Source organism: Zophobas morio, unplaced genomic scaffold (genome assembly GCF_036711695.1).
Source record: "Zophobas morio isolate AGI-343-1 ecotype UQ-CSIRO unplaced genomic scaffold, CSIRO_AGI_Zmor_V1 ptg000021l, whole genome shotgun sequence".
Classification (NCBI taxonomy): Eukaryota; Metazoa; Arthropoda; class Insecta; order Coleoptera; family Tenebrionidae; genus Zophobas; species Zophobas morio.
Genome location: NW_026972126.1, coordinates 20,743,492 through 20,764,580, shown reverse-complemented (window position 1 = coordinate 20,764,580; position 21,089 = coordinate 20,743,492). Strand labels below are relative to the sequence as shown.

General features: G+C 29.1%; 1 protein-coding gene across 2 annotated transcripts; it reads right to left on the bottom strand.

The window, feature by feature from the left end:
* Nucleotides 1–161: 161 nt before the first annotated feature.
* Nucleotides 162–19,768, bottom strand: LOC135132484 (calpain-7-like). Of its 2 annotated transcripts, XM_064060601.1 has the most exons (9): nt 19,686–19,768; nt 19,069–19,521; nt 18,313–19,007; nt 11,766–11,996; nt 11,468–11,709; nt 11,204–11,409; nt 743–951; nt 460–686; nt 162–413 (listed from the first exon to the last, which is right to left on the bottom strand). In XM_064060601.1, the coding sequence occupies exons 2-9, from the start codon at nt 19,514–19,516 to the stop codon at nt 272–274; spliced, it is 2,400 nt and encodes a 799-aa protein (XP_063916671.1). In that variant the 5' UTR covers nt 19,517–19,521; nt 19,686–19,768; the 3' UTR covers nt 162–271. The 2 variants fall into 2 exon arrangements, with proteins under 2 accessions (XP_063916671.1, XP_063916672.1); XM_064060602.1 differs by lacking the exon at nt 19,686–19,768 and having other exon boundaries at nt 19,069–19,636.
* Nucleotides 19,769–21,089: the final 1,321 nt, after the last annotated feature.

Sequence of the window (21,089 nt, the reverse complement as noted above, 5' to 3'; positions counted from 1 at the left end):
CGGAAAAATTCAAACAAATAACACAGTTTTATATTTGTAACACAGAACGGGTCAAATTTTGGGGATTTGTCCAAATATTGTGTTCTAGCTGTGCGATTCGTCGATCTAGTCACCCGTGTAGTGGCAGTCCTGCGCGTCGGCATCCATTTTAAAAATTTCCAAAAATTTCTATAAAATTTATTCAAAGCTTCAACAAGTATAAACACAATAAAAACACCGGACATAGAAATAAAGGCATTGTGTATAATCACAGCGTAAGCGTTAATACATTTTAAATTCTCGTGAGGTGTAGTGGTGCTGATGACTTTGCCAGAAGAATGAAGGGGCCTTCTTGAGCTGGTAGAAACGTGGACGGGATGATCTGCAGCACTCCTGATGGTATGTTCTCTAGTTCTAGTATCACATAGCCGGATCTACAACTACCAGTTATATAGAGTTACTTTGGTAACAAGTACAAACCTGTAAGCCCCTGACGACCTTGATTTAAATGGTGCCGTAATAGTGTCGTCATTAATTTTAATAATGGCCGCTTCGATTCCCATCTGGTACTGTTTAGGCCCTTTCAGTTCCACGAAAACTTGATTCGTGGCGCCTTCTAGCTCCAAGCGGAATTTCGGGTTGTTTTTGAATGTGAGGGGGTGGTTGGGGCAGCCGCCGGCGGTCACTCCTTGCCACTCGCCTGTCACCTGACCAAATTTTGCGATGACGTCATCAGTTTTCCGGAGGGGATACCAGTACTTACTTGCTTCTGGTGTTTGTAAGGGTCTCCAATTTTGCGTAAGGTAAAAGGGCAAGTGGCGTAAGCCCTCAGCGTGTAATAAATAGTGGTGCTTTTTTCATACTGTGATATAACAATGGTATATTTACTGCTACTTCCAGGACCCAGAATGATTTTGACCAAGTAGTGAGGACTGTTAATTTTAACGCCATCTATGAACGGTGGCGGATCATCTACAAGTCAATAAATGCAACACAAAATTCCTTTAAAATGGGATTTATAAATTTGCTGTTGACATTGCTGTTCCCACAGATGTTGTTTTTAGAGCTGAAAATTGCTGTTGTTTTAAGTTTCTTGTTGTCGAAATAAGTCTACACATATTAAGAAAACAAGGTAAAATGTAGCCCCGCCCACCCACCCTGTCTCAATTGTGATGATTTTTTTATTCGTTGTAAGCCAAGAGGGCGGAACTTAACTGCAAAATCTTTATTTTTATACGAAAAATTAAAAACACATTTTTGAGTATCGTATTGCTCAAACAAAAAAAATAAAGCCAAAGATTAAGCCCCACCCATAGCTGCCCTGATTTAAATATGTAGTAATGAAGTTTTCATTCGTTGCCAGACCAAGGGGCGGAGCCTAATTGCAAAATCCATATTTCCCTACAAAAATTTACCTTTTTTTATGTTTTGTCTTTTTTTTTCTTAATATACATACTATTTTTTCAACAAGACGACACTCAAAAACTGGAAAATCGAGAAATAAAAAACTTTAATATATTGAAAAATTGAAAAACCGGAAAGTCTAAAACCGAGCAGTCGATAAATCGAAACATCAAAAAACTGAACAAACTAAAATTTAAAATTTGGAAAAATGGAAAAAAAACAGACATCGAAGAACTGAACAGTCCAAAAATCGAGAAATACGAAAAATTTACAATTTCAAAAATTGAAATATTAAAATATCGAAAAATTGGAAAATCTAAAATTCAAACTTTAAAAACTGAAATTCGAAAAAGTAAAAATCGAGAATTGGAAAAATCGAAATATTGAAAAATCCTGAAAACAAAAGTATAGAAAAACTGAAAAACTTTTAAATAAAGAAAATGTCGATAAATCGAAAAATCGTAAAACTGGAAAATTGAGAAATAAAAAAGTTTAATAAACCGAAAAATTGAAAAACCGGAAAATCTAAAATCGAGGAGTCGACAGATCGAAACATCAAAAAACTGACCAAACTAAAATGTAAAATTTCGAAAAATGGAAAAAAAAAACAGACATCGAAGAACTGAACAGTCCAAAAATCGAGAAATACTAAAAATTTAAAATTTTAAAAATTGAAATATTAAAATATCGAAAAATTGAAGAATTCAAAAGCTCAAAATCGAAAAATCGAAGCCTCAAAAAATCAAAAAATTGGAAAATCTAAAATTCAAACTTCAAAGACTGAAATTCGAAAAAGTAAAAAATCGAGAAATGGAAAAATCGAAATATTGAAAAATCCTTAAAACAAAAATATAGAAAAATTGAAGAATTTTTAAATTAAAAAAATGTCTATAAATCGAAAAATCGAAAAACTGAACAAACTAACATTTAAAATTTGGAAAAATGTAAAAAACAGATATCGAAGAACTGAAAAGTTCAAAAATCGAGAAATCGAAAAATTTAAAATTTTAAAAATTGAAATAGTATTAAAATATCGAAAAAATTTAACAATTCAAAAACTGAAATTCGAAAAAGTAAAAATCGAGAAATGGAAAAGTCGAAATATTGAAAAATCCTTAAAACAAAAATATAGAAAAATTGAAGAATTTTTAGATAAAAAAAATGTCGATTAATCGAAAAATCGAAAAACTGGAAAATCGAGAAATAAAAAACTTTAATATATTGAAAAATTGAAAAACTGGAAAATCTAAAACCGAGCAGTCGATAAATCGAAACATCAAAAAACTGAACAAACTAAACTTTAAAATTTCGAAACATGGAAAAAAAAACAGACATCGAAGAAGTGAACAGTCCAAAAATCGAGAAATACGAAAAATTTGAAATTTTAAAAATTGAAATATTAAAATATCGAAAAAATTTAAGAATTCAAAAACTGAAAAATCGAGAAATCGAAGCCTCAAAAAATCGAAAAATTGGAAAATCTAAAATTCAAACTTCAAAAACTGAAATTCGAAAAAGTAAAAATCGAAATATTGAAAAATCCTTACAACAAAAATACAGAAAAATTGAAGAACTTTTAAATTTAAAAAATGTCGATAATTCGAAAAATCGAAAAACTGGAAAATCGAGAAATAAAAAACTTTAATAAATCGAAAAATTGAAAATCCGGAAAATTTAAAACCGTGGAACCGACAAATCGAAACATCAAAAAACTGACCCAACTAAAATTTAAAATTTCGAAAAGTGGAAAACACAGACATCGAAGAACAGTCCAATAATCAAGAAATACGAAAAATTTAATATTTTAAAAATTGAAATATTAATGTTGACAAAATGAAGAATTCAAAAACTGAAAAATCGAGAAATGGAAGCCTCAAAAAATCGAAAAATTGGAAAATCAATTCAAACTTCAAAAACTGAAATTCGAAAAAGTAAAAATCGAGAAATGGAAAAATCCTTAAAACAAAAATACAGAAAAATTGAGAATTTTTAAATAAAAAAAATGTCGATAAAACGAAAACTCGAAAAACTGAATAAACTAAAATTTAAAATTTCGAAAAATGAAAAAAAAACAGACATCGAAGAACTGAACAGTCCAAAAATGGAGAAATACGAAAAATTTAAAATTTTAAAAATCGAAATATTAAAATATCGAAAAAATTTAAGAATTCAAAACTGAAAAATCGAGAAATCAAAGCCTCAAAAAATCGAAAAATTGGAAAATCTAAAATTCAAAACACCAAAAATTGAAATTCGAAAAAGTAAAACATCGAGAAATCGAAATGTTGAAAAATCCTAAAACAAGAATATCGAAAATTGAAAAATCGAAGAAAAATAGAAATATTGAAGAAATTAAAGCCAAAGATTGAGCCCTCCTCATATCTGACCTGATCTAAATATGTAGTATTGAAGTTTTCATTCGTTGCCAGATCAAGGGGAGGAGCTTAATTGCAAGATCCAAACTTGGCTACAAAAATTTACCATTTTAAACGCGTTTTAAATTTCTAAGCATAAAAAAATCATCACAATCGAGCTGGGGTGGGTGGGCGGGGCTTATATTTCGTCATTTTTTCTTAATATACATGATACTTTTTCAACAACATGATACGCAAAAACATGTTTTTAATTTTTTGTAAAGAAATAAGTATTTTGCAGTTGAGCTTGGTTCACGGCGAATAAAAAAAAAATAATCACAATTGAGATAAGGCGAAGAAAATGAAATACTCAAACCGAAAAATAAAAAGTTGAAAAATTTTTAAGAATAAAAAATAATAATAATAATAATAATAATCAATGCATATCATTACTTGGTCTTAATACCCGTAATGATAGTCTTGCCTGAATGCCGCAATTAAAAATTGAAATATTAAAATATTGAAAAATTGAGGAACTCAAGGATCAAACAATTTAAAAATTGGAAAACCTAAAATTGGACACTCAAAAAATGGAAATTCGAAAAAGTAAAAATTGAAACATTTAATATTGAAAAATCTTAAAACAAAAATATCGATAAATCGAAAAATTGGAAAATCGAGAAACAAAAAACTTAATAAACCGAAAAAATTGGAAGATCGGAAAATCTAAAACCGAGGAGTCGACAAATCTAACCACCAAAAAACTGAACAAACTAAAATTTAAAATTTTGAAAAATGGAAAAAACAGACTGAAAAGCTCCAACATCGGGAAATGGAAAAATCAAAAATTTTAAAAATTGAAATATTAAAATATCGGAAAAATTGAAGAATTCAAAAACTGAAAAATTGAGAAATCGAAGCATCAAATATTCGAAAAAGTAAAAAATCGAGAAATCGAAATACTGAAAAATTCTAAAATAAAAATATCGAAAAATTGAAAAATCGAAGAAAAATTGAAAATAGAAATATTGAAGAAATTAAAGACAAAGATTAAGCCCCACCCTACCTAACCTGATCTAAAATCTAGTAATGAACTTTTTATTCGTTGCCAGACCAAGGGGCGGAGCCTAATTGCAAAATCCATATTTCCCTACAAAAATTTACCATCTTAAACACGTTTTGAGTTTCTAGGAATAAAAAAAATCATCACAATTGAAATAGGGTGGGTGGGCGGGGTTTAAATTTTGTCATTTTTTCTTAATATACATGATACTTTTTGAACAGCATGTTTTTAATTTTTTGTAAAGAAATAAGTATTTTGCAGTTGAGCTTGGTTCACGGCGAATAAAAAAAAATAATCACAATTGAGATAGGGCGAAGAAAATGAAATACTCAAATCGAAAAATAAAAAGTTGAAAAATTTTTAAACAAAAAAAATCGAAAAAAAAAGCTTTAATAAATCGAAAAATTTTTAAGAATAAAAAAATTAAATAATAATAATAATAATAATAATCAATGCATATCATTACTTGGTCTTAATACCCGTAATGATAGTCTTGCCTGAATGCCGCAATTAAAAATTGAAATATTAAAATATTGAAAAATTGAGGAACTCAAGGATCAAACAATCTAAAAATTGGAAAACCTAAAATTGGACACTCAAAAAATGGAAATTCGAAAAAGTAAAAAATTGAAACATTTAATATTGAAAAATCTTAAAACAAAAATATCGATAAATTGAAAAATTGGAAAATCGAGAAACAAAAAACTTAATAAATTCAAAAAATTGAAAGATCGGAAAATCTAAAACCGAGGAGTCGACGAATCTAAACATCAAAAAACTGAACAAACTAAAATTTAAAATTTTGAAAAATGGAAAAAACAGACTGCAAAGTTCAAACATCGGGAAATGGAAAATCAAAATTTTAAAAATTGAAATATTAAAATATCGGAAAAATTGAAGAATTCAAAAACTGAAAAATCGAGAAATCGAAGCATCAAATATTCCAAAAAGTAAAAAATCGAGAAATCGAAAAATCGATATTGAAAAATTCTAAAATAAAAATATCGAAAAATTGAAAAATCGAAGAAAAATTGAAAATAGAAATATTGAAGAAATTAAAGCCAAAGATTAAGCCCCACCCTACCTAACGTGGTCTAAAATGTGGTAATGAACTTTTCATTCGTTGCCAGACCAAGGGGCGCCGGGCGGAGCCTAATTGCAAAATCCATATTTCCCTACAAAAATTTACCATCTTAAACACGTTTTGAGTTTCTAAGAATAAAAAAATCATCACAATTGAAATAGGGTGGGTGGGCAGGGTTTAAATTTTGTGTTTTTTTTTTCTTAAAGTACATCTCTTTGAACACAATACCCAAAAATCGAAAAATTGAAAAACCGGAAAATCTAAAACCGAGGGGTTGACAAATCGAAACATCAACAAACTGAACAAATTAAAATTTAAAATTTCGAAAAATAGAAAAAACAGACATCGAAGAACTGAACAAAAATCGAGAAATACGAAAAATTTACAATTTTAAAAATTGAAACATTAAAATATCGAAAAAAGTTAAGAATTAAAAAACAAAACTGAAAAATCGAGAAATCGAAGCCTCAAAAAATCGAAAAATTGGAAAATCTAAAATTCAAACTTCAAAAACTGAAATTCGAAAAAGTAAAAATCGAGAAATCGAAAAATCGAAATATTAAAAAATCCTTAAAACAGCCGGCCTTCTGCAGTTAATCTAAGGATTGCAAATTGTATTATACATCTTGAATTGTACCGCCTTGTCACTAATAACCCTTCGTGGTTGATGTGACAATAAACATTTACATAAAAAAAAAAAAAAAAAAAAAAATAGAGAAAAATTAAAGGATTTTTAAATAAAAAAAATGTCAATAAACCGAAAAATCGAAAAACTGGAAAATCGAGAAATAAAAAACTTTAATAAATCGAAAAATTGAAAAACCGGAAAATCTAAATCCGATAGGTCGACAAATCGGAACGTCAAAAAACTAAACAAACGGAAATTTAAAATTTCGAAAAATCGAAAAAACAGACATCGAAGAACTGGACAGTCCAAAAATCGAGAAATACGAAAAATTTAAAATTTTAAAAATTGAAATATTAAAATGTTGACAAAATGAAGAATCCAAAAACTGAAACATCGAGAAATCGAAGCCTCAAAAAATCGAAAAATGGAAAATCTGAAATTTAAACTTCAAAAACTGAAATTCGAAAAAGTAAAAATCGAGAAATGGAAAAGTCGAAATATTGAAAAATCCTTAAAACAAAAAAATAGAAAAATTGAAGAATTTTTAGATAAAAAAAATGTCGATAAATCGAAAAATCGAGAAACTGGAAAATCGAGAAATAAAAAACTTTAATAAATCGAAAAATTGAAAAACCAGAAAATTTAAAACTGAGGAGTTGATAAATCGAAACATCAAAAAACTGAACAAACTAAACTTTAAAATTTCGAAAAATGAAAAAAAAAACAGACATCGAAGAATTGAATAGTCCAAAAATCGAGAAATACGATAAAATATAAAATTTTAAAAATTGAAATATTAAAATATCGACAAAATTTAAGAATTCAAAAACTGAAAAATCGAGAAATAGGAGCCTCAAAAAATCGAAAAATTTGAAAATATAAAATTCAAACTTCAAAAACTGAAATTCGAAAAAGTAAAAATAGAGAAATGGAAAAATCGAAATATTGAAAAATCCTTAAAGCAAAAATATAGAAAAATTGAAGAATTTTTAAATGAAAAAAATGTCGATAAATCGAAAAACTGGAAAATCGAGGAATAAAAAACTTTAATAAATCGAAAATTGAAAAATCGGAAAATCTAAAACCGAGGAGTCGACAAATCGAAACATCAAAAAACTGAAGAAACTGAAATTTAAAATTTCGAAAAATGGAAAAAAAACAGACATCGAAAAACTGAACAGTCCAAAAATGTAGAAATACGAAAAATTTAAAATTTTAAAAATTGAAATATTAAAATATCGACAAAATGAAGAATTCAAAAACTGAAAGATCCAGAAATCGAAGCATAAAAAAAAATCGAAGAATTGGAAAATCTAAAATTCAAACTTCAAAACTGAAATTCGAAAAAGTAAAAATCGAAATATGTATTGCAAAATCCTTAAAACAAAAATACAGAAAAATTGAAGAATTTTTTAATAAAAAAATGTCGATAAATCGAAAAATCGAAAAACTGGAAAATCGAGAAATAAAAAACTTTAATAAATCGAAAAATTGAAAAACCGGAAAATCTAAAACCGAGAGGTCGACAAATCGGAACATCAAAAACTGAACAAACTGGAATTTAAAATTTCGAAAAATGGAAAAAAAACAGACATCGAAGAACTGGACAGTCCAAAAATCGAGAAATACGAAAAATTTAAAATTTTAAAAATTGAAATATTAAAATATTGAAAAAATTGAAGAATTCAAAAACTGAAAAATCGAGAAATCGAAGCCTAAAAAAAATCGAAAAATTGGAAAATCTAAAATTCAAACTTCAAAATCTGAAATTCGAAAAACTAAAAATTGAGAAATGGGAAAATCGAAATATTGAAAAATCCTTAAAGCAAAAATATAGAAAAATTGAAGAATTTTTAAATAAAAAAATGTCGATAGATCAAAAAACTGGAAGCTCGAGAAATAAAAAACTTTAATAAATCGAAAAATTGAAAAACCGGAAAATCTAAAACCGAGGAATCGACAAATCGAAGCATCAGAAAACTGAACAAACTAAAATTTAAAAGTTCGAAAAATGGAAATAACAGACAAACAGAGAAGTCCAAAAATCGAGAAATACGAAAAATTTAAAATTATAAATATTGAAATCGAGAAATCGAAGCATCAAAAATCCAAAAATTGGAAAATCTAAAATTCAAAACTTCAAAAAGGGAAAAAACAGACAAAAACAAAGAAGTCCAAAAATCGGGAAATACGAAAAATATAAAATTATAAAAATTGAAATCGAGAAATCGAAGTATCAAAAATCGAAAAATTGGAAAATCTAAAATTCAAAACTTCAAAAATTGGAATTCGAGAAAGTAAAAAATCGAAATATTGAAAAATTCTAAAAGAAAAATATCGAAAAATTGAAAAATCGAAGAAAAATAGAAATATTCAAGGAATTAAAGCCAAAGATTTTAACCATGTTTTAAGTTTCTTGTTGTGAAAATATGGCTATGTATATTAAGAAAAAAAAGACAAGATATAAGCCCCACCCACCCGCCCTATCTCAATTGTAACGAATTTTTTTATTCGTTGTGAGTCAAGGGGGGCGGCTTAACTGCAAAATCCTTATTTCTCTACGAGAAATTAAAAACATGTTATTGAGTATCGTGTTTTTCAAAAAATACTGTGTATATTAAGAAAAAATTAAAACCAAAGATTAAGCCCCACCCATACCTGACCTGATCTAGATATGTAGTATTGAAGTTTTCATTCGTTGCCACATCTAGGGGCGGAGCCTAATTGCAAAATCCATATTTCCCCACAAAAATTTAGCATTTTGAACGTGTTTTAAGTTTCCAAAAATAAAAAAAAAACATCACAATTGAGATGGGGTGGGTGGGTGGGGTTTATATTTTGTCTTTTTTTCTTAATATACGTAGTATTTCTTGTGGAGAAATAAATATTTTGCAGTTAAGCTGGCGATTAAAAAAAATCATCACAATTGAGATAGGGTGGGTGGGCGGAGCTACATTTTGCCTTTTTTTTTTAATATGTGTAGACTCATTTCGACAATAAGAAATTTAAAACATGTTTAAAATGGGAAATTTGTACAACGAAATATCGATTTTGCAATTAGGCTCCGCCCCATAATTACAAAATCCATATTTCCTCATAAAAATGTGCCATTTTAACCATGTTTTAAGTTTCTTGTTGTGAAAAGATGGCTATGTATACTAAGCAAAAAAAAGGCCAAAATATAAGCCCCGCCCACCCGCCCTATCTCAATTCTGATGATTTTTTTTATTCGTCGTAAGCCGAGGGGCGGAGCTTAATTGTAAAATCCTTATTTTTCTACGAGAAATTACCATGTGAAATATGTTCTTAAGTAATCGTGTTATGCAAAGAAAACTAAATGTATTAATTAAAAAAGAAAACCAAAAGAGAAGCTCCACCCATCCGTCTTGATCTGAATCGTGATGAATTTTTTATTCGTTGTCAGACCGAGGGGCGGAGCGTAAAATCAAAAAATTAAAGAATCCAAATATTGCAAAATTCCAAAACTTGTTCCGATATTTCGAAAATTTGAAAAAAGGAAGAAAAATTGAGAAATCAAAAAACTGAAAAACCAAAAAGCTGAAAAATAAAAAAAGTGAAAATCGAAACATTGAAATAATGTCCAGAAATTGAGAAATGTGTAAATCGAGAAATCGATTAATTTAATGGAGAAATTGGGAAATCGAAAAACTGAAAATTTATAAACGACAAAAATTGAAAAATAAAAAAACTGAAATATTCGAAAATTGGGATATCGAAAAATGAAGAAATAAAAATCGAAAATTTGAAGAATCGAGAAATTGAAAAAAAACTGAAAAATTTGGAAATCAAAAGTTGAAGAATCAAGAAATTAAAACGCTGAAAAATTGAAAATTCAAAAAAAATTTCATTGTTTCCCCTAAAAATCTCTATACCTAGGCCAAAAATTCATAACGGATTCATAAACCACTATTTCAGGACTACGTTACTTTTTAACATTTAGATAACATGAACGGACAAATTTTGCTTAAGAGAGGAACAAAAAAACCGTAATAAAAGCGACAAAAAGTTATGAAAAAACAGGAAAAAAAAGGGAAGAACAAAAGCGGCAGGAAAATATGAGAGAAAAAAAGGGGGGAAATAGAAAAGAGTGGTGAAGGGGAAGAGAGGACAGGGAAAAGTTAAAGACAAAAACGGGAACAAAAAAAAGGGGAGAAGAAAAGTGGAGAATAAAAGGGGGAAAACAAAACGGGGAAAAAAAGGGGGTGGAAAAGAGGGAGCGGGAAACTAGGAGGGAAAAATAAGGAAATACATTGACCATAAAAAGGTATATGAGCCCCGCCCACCCGCCCTATCTCATTTCTCATGATTTTTTTTATTCGTCCTAAGCCGAGGGGCGGAGCCTAATTGCAAAATCGATACTTTCCTACAAAAATTTACCATTGTGAACATGAAATGATGGCAGCTATTTAAAATATGAGGGTTTCGGTGAACAGGTGATTAATTGGTTTAATGTTAGTGGACCTCATTATCTCTATCAAAATTTTATTTTCGTTGAATTAATGCTGCAAACCAGAAAAATGTCCCCCCTAGTTTAGGGGATTTTGCTTCAAGTTGGCAGTACTGCACACTACCGCAATTTGATTGGTTGAAAACCCAACGTCAAGGGCAACGTAACGGCGAACAGCAACGTCAGCGGCAAGTTTATAAATCGACCTTAATAACCAACTTACAAGGATAGTAGATTTTTTTTCCGTTCTTATAAACTAGGAGCGTTATATACTCCTTATTATCTCTAAAGTCCTCAATGTCTGTGATATGTCGTGTCAACAATAACCAAACAGCCCCTGAGGCGTTGTGACTTACATCTAACGAAAACTGAGGGTTGGATCCTATGGTGTATAAATCTTTAACAGGGCCGGTTCCTGCATTCCACGATCTACGAAATACGAAAATATAATTACGATTTTATTTATATATATTGACAAAATTCTTACTGGTGTATGCAGAACGTATATTTAAACAACTCCGGGTTCCAGTTCATGTAAAAAACATCAAAAAACGCACACACGCTCTCGTAGTCTATCCAGAACACCCCGTTATCGAACTGGGCGGCGCTGCTGGGGTCGTAATTGAGGCGTCTTTGCAGGTCCGGGGTCCACCTTTTGACGTCGAGTTCGGAGAATCGGCCGCGCCACCGCAGGTGGGACCACGGGTTTTTTAGTTTGAGCAGGCGGATCTGGACAAAGTTATTATTTTTTTTTTAAGTGTGTCGGGTGATATGGAATGGGTTACCCCGTCTATGGTCTGGACGTCCATGACGGCGTAGGCATGGGTTGGTACAAGGCCGCTTCTCTCGGCGTCCGCGTCTGAGAGTTCTCCCGTCGCGACGGTCACCAGGACGTCGCCTTTAGCTAAACGGGATTCCAGGGTCGAGAAAAGGGCGTCGCGGTTGAAGTCGGGATCGTTGCCTCGTATTGCGGTTCTTTCCGGGATCCAGCCGGTAAGGGCGTGGAGGTCGATGTTCTGGAAAAGGGGGATTTATTTCGAGGTTGTAATATTCTGTGGTTTTTCGAATTTACTAGGTTAATTTAAATAAGGAGTGGTTGAAAATCGGCTTTAATAGTGGGAGTTTTTCAAATGGCACAAAATGGTTGAAAAATTGAAAAACCGAAAAATCTAAATCCGAAACATTAAAAAATCGAAATTGAAAAATTTCCAAAAATGAAATGTTGAAAAATTGACAAATCGAAAACTTGAAAATGGTGAAATCTAAAAATCAAAGTCGAAAAATTTGACAAATCGAAAAACTGAAAAATCAAAAATTTAAAAAAACCCAAAAATTGAAAAATAGGCATATCGATGAACTGAGAAATCGAAATATCAAAAAGGCAAAATTAAAATATCGAAAACCGAAAAATAAAAAAACGAAAAAACGAGAAATCGAAAAATTTTAAATTTAAAAAATCAAAAAATTGGAAAATTGAACAATTGAGAAACGAAAAATTCCAAAACTGACATGACGAAAAATTGAAAAACCGAAGCATTGAATTTTTCAGTTTTTCGACATTTTAATTTTTAAAATATTTGATTTTTCGATTTGTCGACTTCTCGGTTTTAGATTTTTCGGTTTTTCATTTTTTCGATTTATTAAAGTTTTTATTTTTCGCTTTTTCAGATCCTCGTTTTCTTCGATATTTTTTTATTTTAAAATTTTCAATTTTTCAATTTGTAACTTTTCGGTCTGGATTATTTCGATTTCTTCCATGTTTCAGTTTTTCAACTGTTCAATTTTTTTCTTCGATTTTTCAATTTTTCGATATTTCAGTTTTGGGATTTTTCAATATGTATTAGATTTTTCAATTTTTCGATTTTTTAATGTTTCGATTTGTTGATTCCTCGGTTTTAGATTTTTCGGTTTTTCAATTTTTCGATTTATTAAAGTTTTTATTTTCGCTGTTTCAGTTTTTCGATTTATCGATTTTTATTTTAAATTTTTATTTTTTTTTAATTTTAGAGTTTAGGATATCTCCATTTCTTCGATGTTTCAGTTGTTCCATTTTTCGACTTTCCCTTTTTTAGACTTTCCAACTTTTGGATTTTTTGATGTTCCAGTTTTTCAATTTTAAATTCTTCGATTTTTCGACTTCCCGATTTCTCGATGTTTCAGTTTTTCAACTTTTGAGTTTTCGATTTCTCTATTTTTCGACTTTTCGCCCTTTCAATTTTTTGATTTTCCAATTTTTCGACGTTTCGATCTTTTAATTATTCGATTTCCCAATTTTTCGTCATTTCAGTTTTGGAATTTTAAATTTCCCAATTTTTGAGTTTTTAGATACTTCAATTTTTCAATGTTTAAATTTTAGATTTTTTACTTTTTCAGTTTTTAAAATTTTAAATTTCTGCAATATTTCTATTTTTCAATTTTTCGATCTCTCAGTTTTTCTTCGATTTTTCAATTTTTGGATTCTACAATTTTTCGATATTTTAGTTTTTCAATTTTTAAGGTTTTAGATTTTTTGACCTTTCAGTTCTTCTGCCTGTTTTGATATTTTTCGAATTTTTAAATTGTTAATTTTTCAGTTTTTTGATGTTTCGATTTCTCGATCTGTCAATTTTTCGACTCAGTTTTAGATTTTTCGGTTTTTCAGTTTTTTGATTTTTAAAATTTTTGAATTTTCGATTTTTCAATTTTTGATATTGCAAAATTTTTGATTCTTTGATAGATAGATTTTTCAATGTTTGGATTTTCTGATTTCTCGACTTTTCGATTTCTCGATTTTTCAGATATTCAATTTTTTCGATTTTTGGATTTCTCAATTTTTTACTTTTGGTTTTAGTTTTTGCGATTTTTTTTTGACTTTTCACCTTGCCGATTTCACAGTTTTTCGTCATTTCAGTTTTGGAATTTTTCAATTTCTCGATTCGTCAATTTTCCAATTTTTCGATTTTTAAAGTTAAAATTTTTCGATTTCTCGATTTTTCGTTTTTTTATAAAATCGAGAAATCGAAAAATCGAAATATTGAAAAATCCCAAAACTATATCGAAATACTGAAAAATTGAAAAATAAAAATATTGCAGAAATCAAAAATTCTAAAAATTGAAAAATTAAAATATCGGGACATCGAAACATCAAAAATCGAAAAATTCAAAAATCTAAAATTTAAACATCGAAAAATTGAAAAATTGGAAATCAGAATCGAAAAACTGAAAATTCGAGAAATTGAAAAATTCCAAAACTGGAATGACGAAAAATAGTGAAATCGAAACATTGAAAGATCGAAAACAGAAAAATAGAGGAATCGAAAAATCGAAATATTGAAAAATTCCATAACAGAAATACCGAAAATTAAAAAATCTAAAATTTAATCGAAAAACTAAAAAATTGGAAAATTGGAAGATCGAAACATCCAAAAACTTGAAAACCAAAAAATCGAAAAGGCAAAAAGTCGAAAAACAGAGAAATCGAAAACTCAAAAATTGAAATACATACCAAAACATTGAGAAATCGAAAAGTCGAGAATTCCAAAAATCGAGAAATCAAATTAGCCCAAAATCGAAGTCAAAAATTGAAAAATTTAAAATAAAAACAAATCAAAAATAAAAAATTTAAATTTCGAAAAATTGAGAAACCGAAAAATCTCAAACCGAGAAGACGAAATTCGAAACATCAAAAAATTGAAAAAACTAAAATTTAAAAATTGGACAAAATGAAAAATAGACATCGAAGAACTCAATCGTCGAGAAATCGAAAAACCTAAAATCTTGAAAATTGAAAAATTAAAATATCGAAAAACTAAAGAATCGAAAAAAAAATTGATAAATGGAAATATTGCAGAAATTTAAAATTTTAAAAATTGAAAAATTAAAATATCGAGAAATCGAGACATCAAAAAATCGAAAAATTAAAAAATCTAAAATTTAAATATCAAAAAATTGGAAAATTGAAGATTAGAAAAACTGAAAAATCGGGAAAGTGGAAAATATCAAAACTGAAAAGACGAAAAATTAGGTCATCAGAAAATTGAAAGTTCGAAATATCGAAAAACTGGAAAATTAAAAATCGAAAAATCGAAAAACAGAGAAATCGAAAAATTGAAACATCGAAGAAACCGAAAAGTTAAAAATTGAAACATTTAAAATGGAAAAAATATCGAAAAATTGAAAAAGCGAAAAACAAAAAACTTTAATAAATCGAAATATTGGAAAACCGAAAAATCTAAAACCAAGGAGTCAGGAAATCGAAACATCAAAAAACTGAACAACCTAAAATTTAAAATTTCCAAAAATAGAAAAACAGACATCGAAGAACTGAAAAGTCCAAAATCGAGAAATCGAAAAATTAATAAACCTGGATTTAAACATCTAAAATTGTAAAATTGAAGAATCGAAAAACTGAAAATCGGGAAATTGACAAATTCCAAAACTGAAATGACGAAAAATTGAAAGATCTAAACGTCGAAAAACCGGAAAATCAAACAATCGAATAGGCGAAAAGTTGCAAAATAGAGAAATTGAAAATTCAAAAATTGAAAAACTGAAACATCGAGAAATCTAAAAATCGAAGTCGAAAAATCGAAAAATGGAAAATTTAACAAAATCGAAAAATTGAAAAATCAACAAACTGAAAAATCCAAAAATTTAAAAATCCTAAAAAATTGAAAAATAGAGGAACTGAAAAATCAAAACAGTAAAAATTGGAAACTTTAAAAATTTATGATTTAAAAATGGAAAAATTAAAATATCGAAGATCTAAAAATAAAAAAACGAAAAATAGAAAAATTGAAAAACCGAAAAATGGAAAATTTAACAAAATCGTAGAAAAATTGAAATATTGAAGAATGGAAAAGTCGAAAAGTCTAAAACTATAAAAACTGAAAAATTAAAACATCAAAAAATCCAAAAATTAAAACATCTAAAATTTAAACATCGGAAAATTGGAAAATTTAAAATCGGGAAATTGACAAATTCCAAAACTGAAATGACGAAAAATTGAAAGATCTAAACTAAATCTAAAAATTGAAGTCGAATAATTTTAAAAATCGTAAATTCAAAAATCGAAAAATGGGAAATTTAAGAAAATCGATGAATTGAAAAATCAAAGAACTGAAAAATCCAAAAACTAAAAATCCCAAACAACTGAAAATAGAAGAACTAAGAAATCGAAAAATCAAAACAGCAAAAATTGGAAAATTTAAAAATTTATGATTTAAAAATGGAAAAATTAAAATATCGAGAAATCGAGACAACAAAAAATCGAAAAATTAAAAAATCTAAAGTTTAAATATCATAATTTAATATCAAAAAATTCGAAAATTGAAGAATAGAAAAACTGAAAAATCGGGAAACTGGAAAATATCAAAACTGAAAAGACGAAAAATTGGGTCATCAGAAAATTGAAAGATCGAAATATCGAAAAACTGGAAAATTAAAAATCGAAAAATCGAAAAACAGAGAAATCGAAAAATTGAAACATCGAAGAAACTGAAAAGTTAAAAATTGAAACATTTAAAATGGAAAAAATATCGAAAAATTGAAAAAGCGAAAAATAAAATACTTTAATAAATATAAAATATTGGAAAACCGAAAAATCTAAAATCAAGGAGTCGGGGAATCGAAACATCAAAAAACTGAACAACCTAAAATTTGAAATTTCCAAAAATAGAAAAACAGACATCGAAGAACTGAAAAGTCCAAAATCGAGATATCGAAAAATTAAAAAACTTTGATTTAAACATCTAAAATTGGAAAACTGAAAAATGGAAAATTTAACAAAATCGAAAAATTGAAAAATCAAAAAACTGAAAAATCCAAAAATTTAAAAAATAGAAGAACTGAGAAATCGGAAAATCAAAACAGTAAAAATTGGAAAATTTCAAAATCTATGATTTAAAAATGGAAAAATGAAAATATCACAACCGAAAAATGTAAAATTTTTAAAATTGAAAAATTGAAGAATCAAAAAAATTGAAAAATTGAGAAATCCAAACATCAAAAACCCGAAAAAACTGGAAAGTTAAAGAATCTAAAATATCGAAAATTGAAAAAAATCTAAAAATCGAAGAATTGAAAAATCGAAAAACTGAAAAATCAAAAATGAAAAATTTGAAAATCGAAAATGAAAAACCGAGAAACCTCAAACCTAGAAGAAGAAAAATAAAAAAACCGAAAAATGTAAAATTTAGAAATTCGAAAAACCGAAAAATCTAAAATTTTAAAAATTGAAAAATTAAATATCGAAAAATTGAATAATCAAAAAAATTGAAAAATTGAGAAATCCAAACATCAAAAACCCGAAAAAACTGGAAAGTTAAAAAATCTAAAATATCGAAAATTGAAAAAAATCTAAAAATCGAAGAATTGAAAAATCGAAAAACTGAAAAATCAAAAATGAAAAATTTAAAAATCGAAAATGAAAAACCGAGAAACCTCAAACCTAGAAGAAGAAAAATCAAAAACCGAAAAATGTAAAATTTAAAAATTCGGAAAACCGAAAAATCTAAAATTTTAAAAATTGAAAAATTAAACACCGAAAAATTGAAGAATCAAAAAAATTGAAAAATTGAGAAATCCAAACATCAAAAACCCGAAAAAACTGGAAAGTTAAAAAATCTAAAATATCGAAAATTGAAAAAGTAAAAAAATCGAGAAATCGAAAAACACCGTTTATAAAGTACGCATTTCGTTTATAAAGTACAGGGTTCAAAATTTCAAATTAACGCAATATTTAAAAAAATCTGGGTGTCTGGAGTAAAAATTCATGAACAAAAATATGGAATATTTCCAAATTTTCATGTTCAAACATTTGAGGTAAATAATTCTTAAATTTTTGTGGGAATGCAATTGTGAAAAAAAATGAGATTTTCGAAAAATTGCACAAAAATTCTCAAAAAATTCTGTAACATAGAGAGCAAAATTTTCTGAAAACATTAAGTTTCAAATTCTTGTTCTTCGTTTTCATAACATAAAAAAAAATGTTTCATAATTTCATTCTTATAAAAATTAAAAAAACTGTTTACCTAAAATATTTAAAAAAATAAAGTGTTCTATCTAGTGCGAAGTGTTTAAGTAACTTAAATAGTCATATCGAAAAAATATGAAAATTTCAAAATGATCTTATATTGACTGCAAAATTTTCACGTGACGTCATCAAAGTCTTGGTGGGGATGATCCGACATGTGTATTATCAATTACCTCCAGGTGTTTTTAATATATCAACACATTTTTTCTTGATTCTGATTTCATTTATATAAATTGCGAATTTTTTTCTTATTATAATATATAAAATAAATAAAACAAAATTTCCAGTGACGCCAGATTTAACTTAATTTCTAAACTTACGCTGTTGCTACCAGGAAAGTCGTATCCCCCCATAACCTTCATATACGCCTTCTCCAGCAACGAGATCCAAAACTCCCTTTTAATGCTCGAATACGAACACAATAACTGCCCATATCTATTAATGGGCAAATAATCATCGATTATAACCTTCCTAGTGACCCCATTTATGTGCAACTTAATCATATACTTCCCAAACGGGTTATACCGAGGCTGCTTATTCTTCCCTTGTGGATAAATAATCGCAGTGACCAACTTCCGCCCGAATCTCTTCTCATAACTAGCACTAACGGCCAAACTCGCCACAAACGAACAATCAGAAATCACGGTCTGCTTGATATTGAGGTAGTTGGGAGCAGGACCATCCACAATACAGGGCTCCCCACACAAATCCTGTGGCCGAACCCAACTGGAAAATTCTCGCCTCTGCTTAGGAGCCAGCGCTAAATGGCCGTCTTTATCAGTGAAAGGAATGGAATACTGGAATCTTTCAGACAGATCTACCGTCATAAAGGGCACGTATTCGCGCCTGTTGATATTCGAAGTGTGCAATAATACTGCTTTTTCCTCTTCAGTGTACGAATCGCCGCCTGAGACTTGCAAGTGGGCGCTGGAACCGCGGTGAAGGGTGGGTTTAACTCTCACGGGGGTGGTGGCAGCCGGGGCGGTTTTTTCTACCTTGGGTTCACGTTTAATACCTAGCAAGTAAAGTGTTACAGGGTGTTTTATTTTCCATTTGAAATTAATAAAACTAAGTACCTTTTAGGGCCTCAGCTCTCTCCAGGCCTTGAAGGGCGAGCTGTTTGAGCTCTCCTTGCATCAAGTCAGGGAACTGCGTGATGAACTCGATGACTTTAGCATAAAGCTCGATGGCGTCTTCTTTGTCACCGGCTTCATCCTCCTCGATTGCTTGTTGTAGCAAAAAATAGCACTTTTGTACTCTTTGTTTATTGACATCTTCTTCCAAGATCTTCGTTTCTGTTTTTTGCGAATTTCGCAACTCCTCGGCTCGGTTTTTGTATTCAGAGGCTTTCGCTTTGAATGTTTGCGCTTTTTCGTCTTCGAGGAGTGTTGTGGCTCGTTCGAGGAGCGTGGAGGCTGATTCGTAGTAATAGATCGACGGTTCTATTTGACCTTGTTGGTCGAATTGGACGGCTTTTTTCGCTGCTTCGACGGCATCCTCGATAAATTGGCCTGGGCTAGACATTTATTCTAAAATAGAGGGTTATTAGTGATTAGTTTGACAGATGAAAGTGAGGTTATGGCGAGTGGGATTAATTTAAAGACGATAAATTTGAGATAATGTCGTCGTTCGATTGAATATGAGGCGCGATAAATGGATGTAATAAAAGAAATTGAGCGAATTAATGACGTACACTGTAATAAACGGTATTGTTTTTATTATTGTTGTGACACTCCAGCTGGGTGACATGACATTGTACTTTGGGGCTTTTTTTTTTCTTGGAGTGGTGGGACTGATGGGGGATTTACGGATTTACGGGTCTGGTGATCGAGAAGGATGTTTTTTTTTATAATATGGGATTAGCGACTCAGGCGGAGAACATTTTAGCTTGAGTTATGATTATGGGACTTTAAATTTCCATTGTTAAACTTGATTTCAGCGAATTTAATTAAATGCTAGACGAGAAGAACAGTTTTTTCAAACTTTATTGTATCTCTTTAAAAAATAGTTTCAAGTAGAGAAATTCTGCTGTTTTAGTGTAATTCCCAGAGATTTCCTTTGCTTGTTTCTTTAATTATTATTCTAAAAATGTTAAATTTTAAATATTTTGGTACTAAAGTAGCTTTGAAGCATTAAAAGAAGTATAAAAAATGTGTGTTCAAAATTACCACAATTTGGGAATTAAGAAGTGATTTAATCTTTTTTTTTTAATTCAGACACATTTTTTTTTTTTAATATAGAAAAGACGACAGAGAATACGTGGCTTTAAAATAAAAATGCTGCAAAATTTCGAATTTTTAACATTTTCAAATTAAGTATTTCAATTTTAAATCTTGTAGAAAGTAAAAAAAAGAATTACCTTATTTAATTTACAATAAGGTGTCAAAATGGACAATTTAAATTAAAAAAAAAATTGCAAGAATTATTAGAAAATTATAGAAATGTTAGAAATAAGTTAATTAATTATTTTGAATTTTTTCAAAAAAGTGGTTAAAATGTGTTCAATCGACACAATCGATTGATGTCAAATTGTAGATAATTGTCCGCCAACTAAGAATCTGAAATCGCCGTCAATGCATCTATTCAAATAAACGTGAAAACTGAGTGTAAAATTTTCAAAATTTTTCCAAAAAAGTGGTTAAACTCTGTTCAATCGATTGAGAATTGGTGTCAGATTGTAGATAATCTTCCGCAGATTTCAAATTCGAAATAGCCGTCACTGCCCCCATTTAAATAAACGTGAAAAGTGAGCCTGAAATTTCCAAAATTTTGCCAAAAAAGTGGTTAAAGTGCGTTCAATCGACTGAAAATTGCTGTCAAATTGTAGATAATTATCCGCCAACTAAGAATCTGAAATCGCCGTCAATGCATCTATTCAAGTAAACGTGAAAACTGAGTCTAAAATTTTCAAAATTTTTTCCAAAAAATGAAAATTGGTGTCAGATTGTAGATAATCTTCCGCAGATTACAAATTCGAAATAGCCGTCACTGCCCCCATTTAAATAAACGTGCAAAGTGAGCCTGAAACTTCCAAAATTTTTCCAAAAAAGTGGTTAAAATGTGTTCAATCGACTGAAAATTGATGTCAAATTGTAGG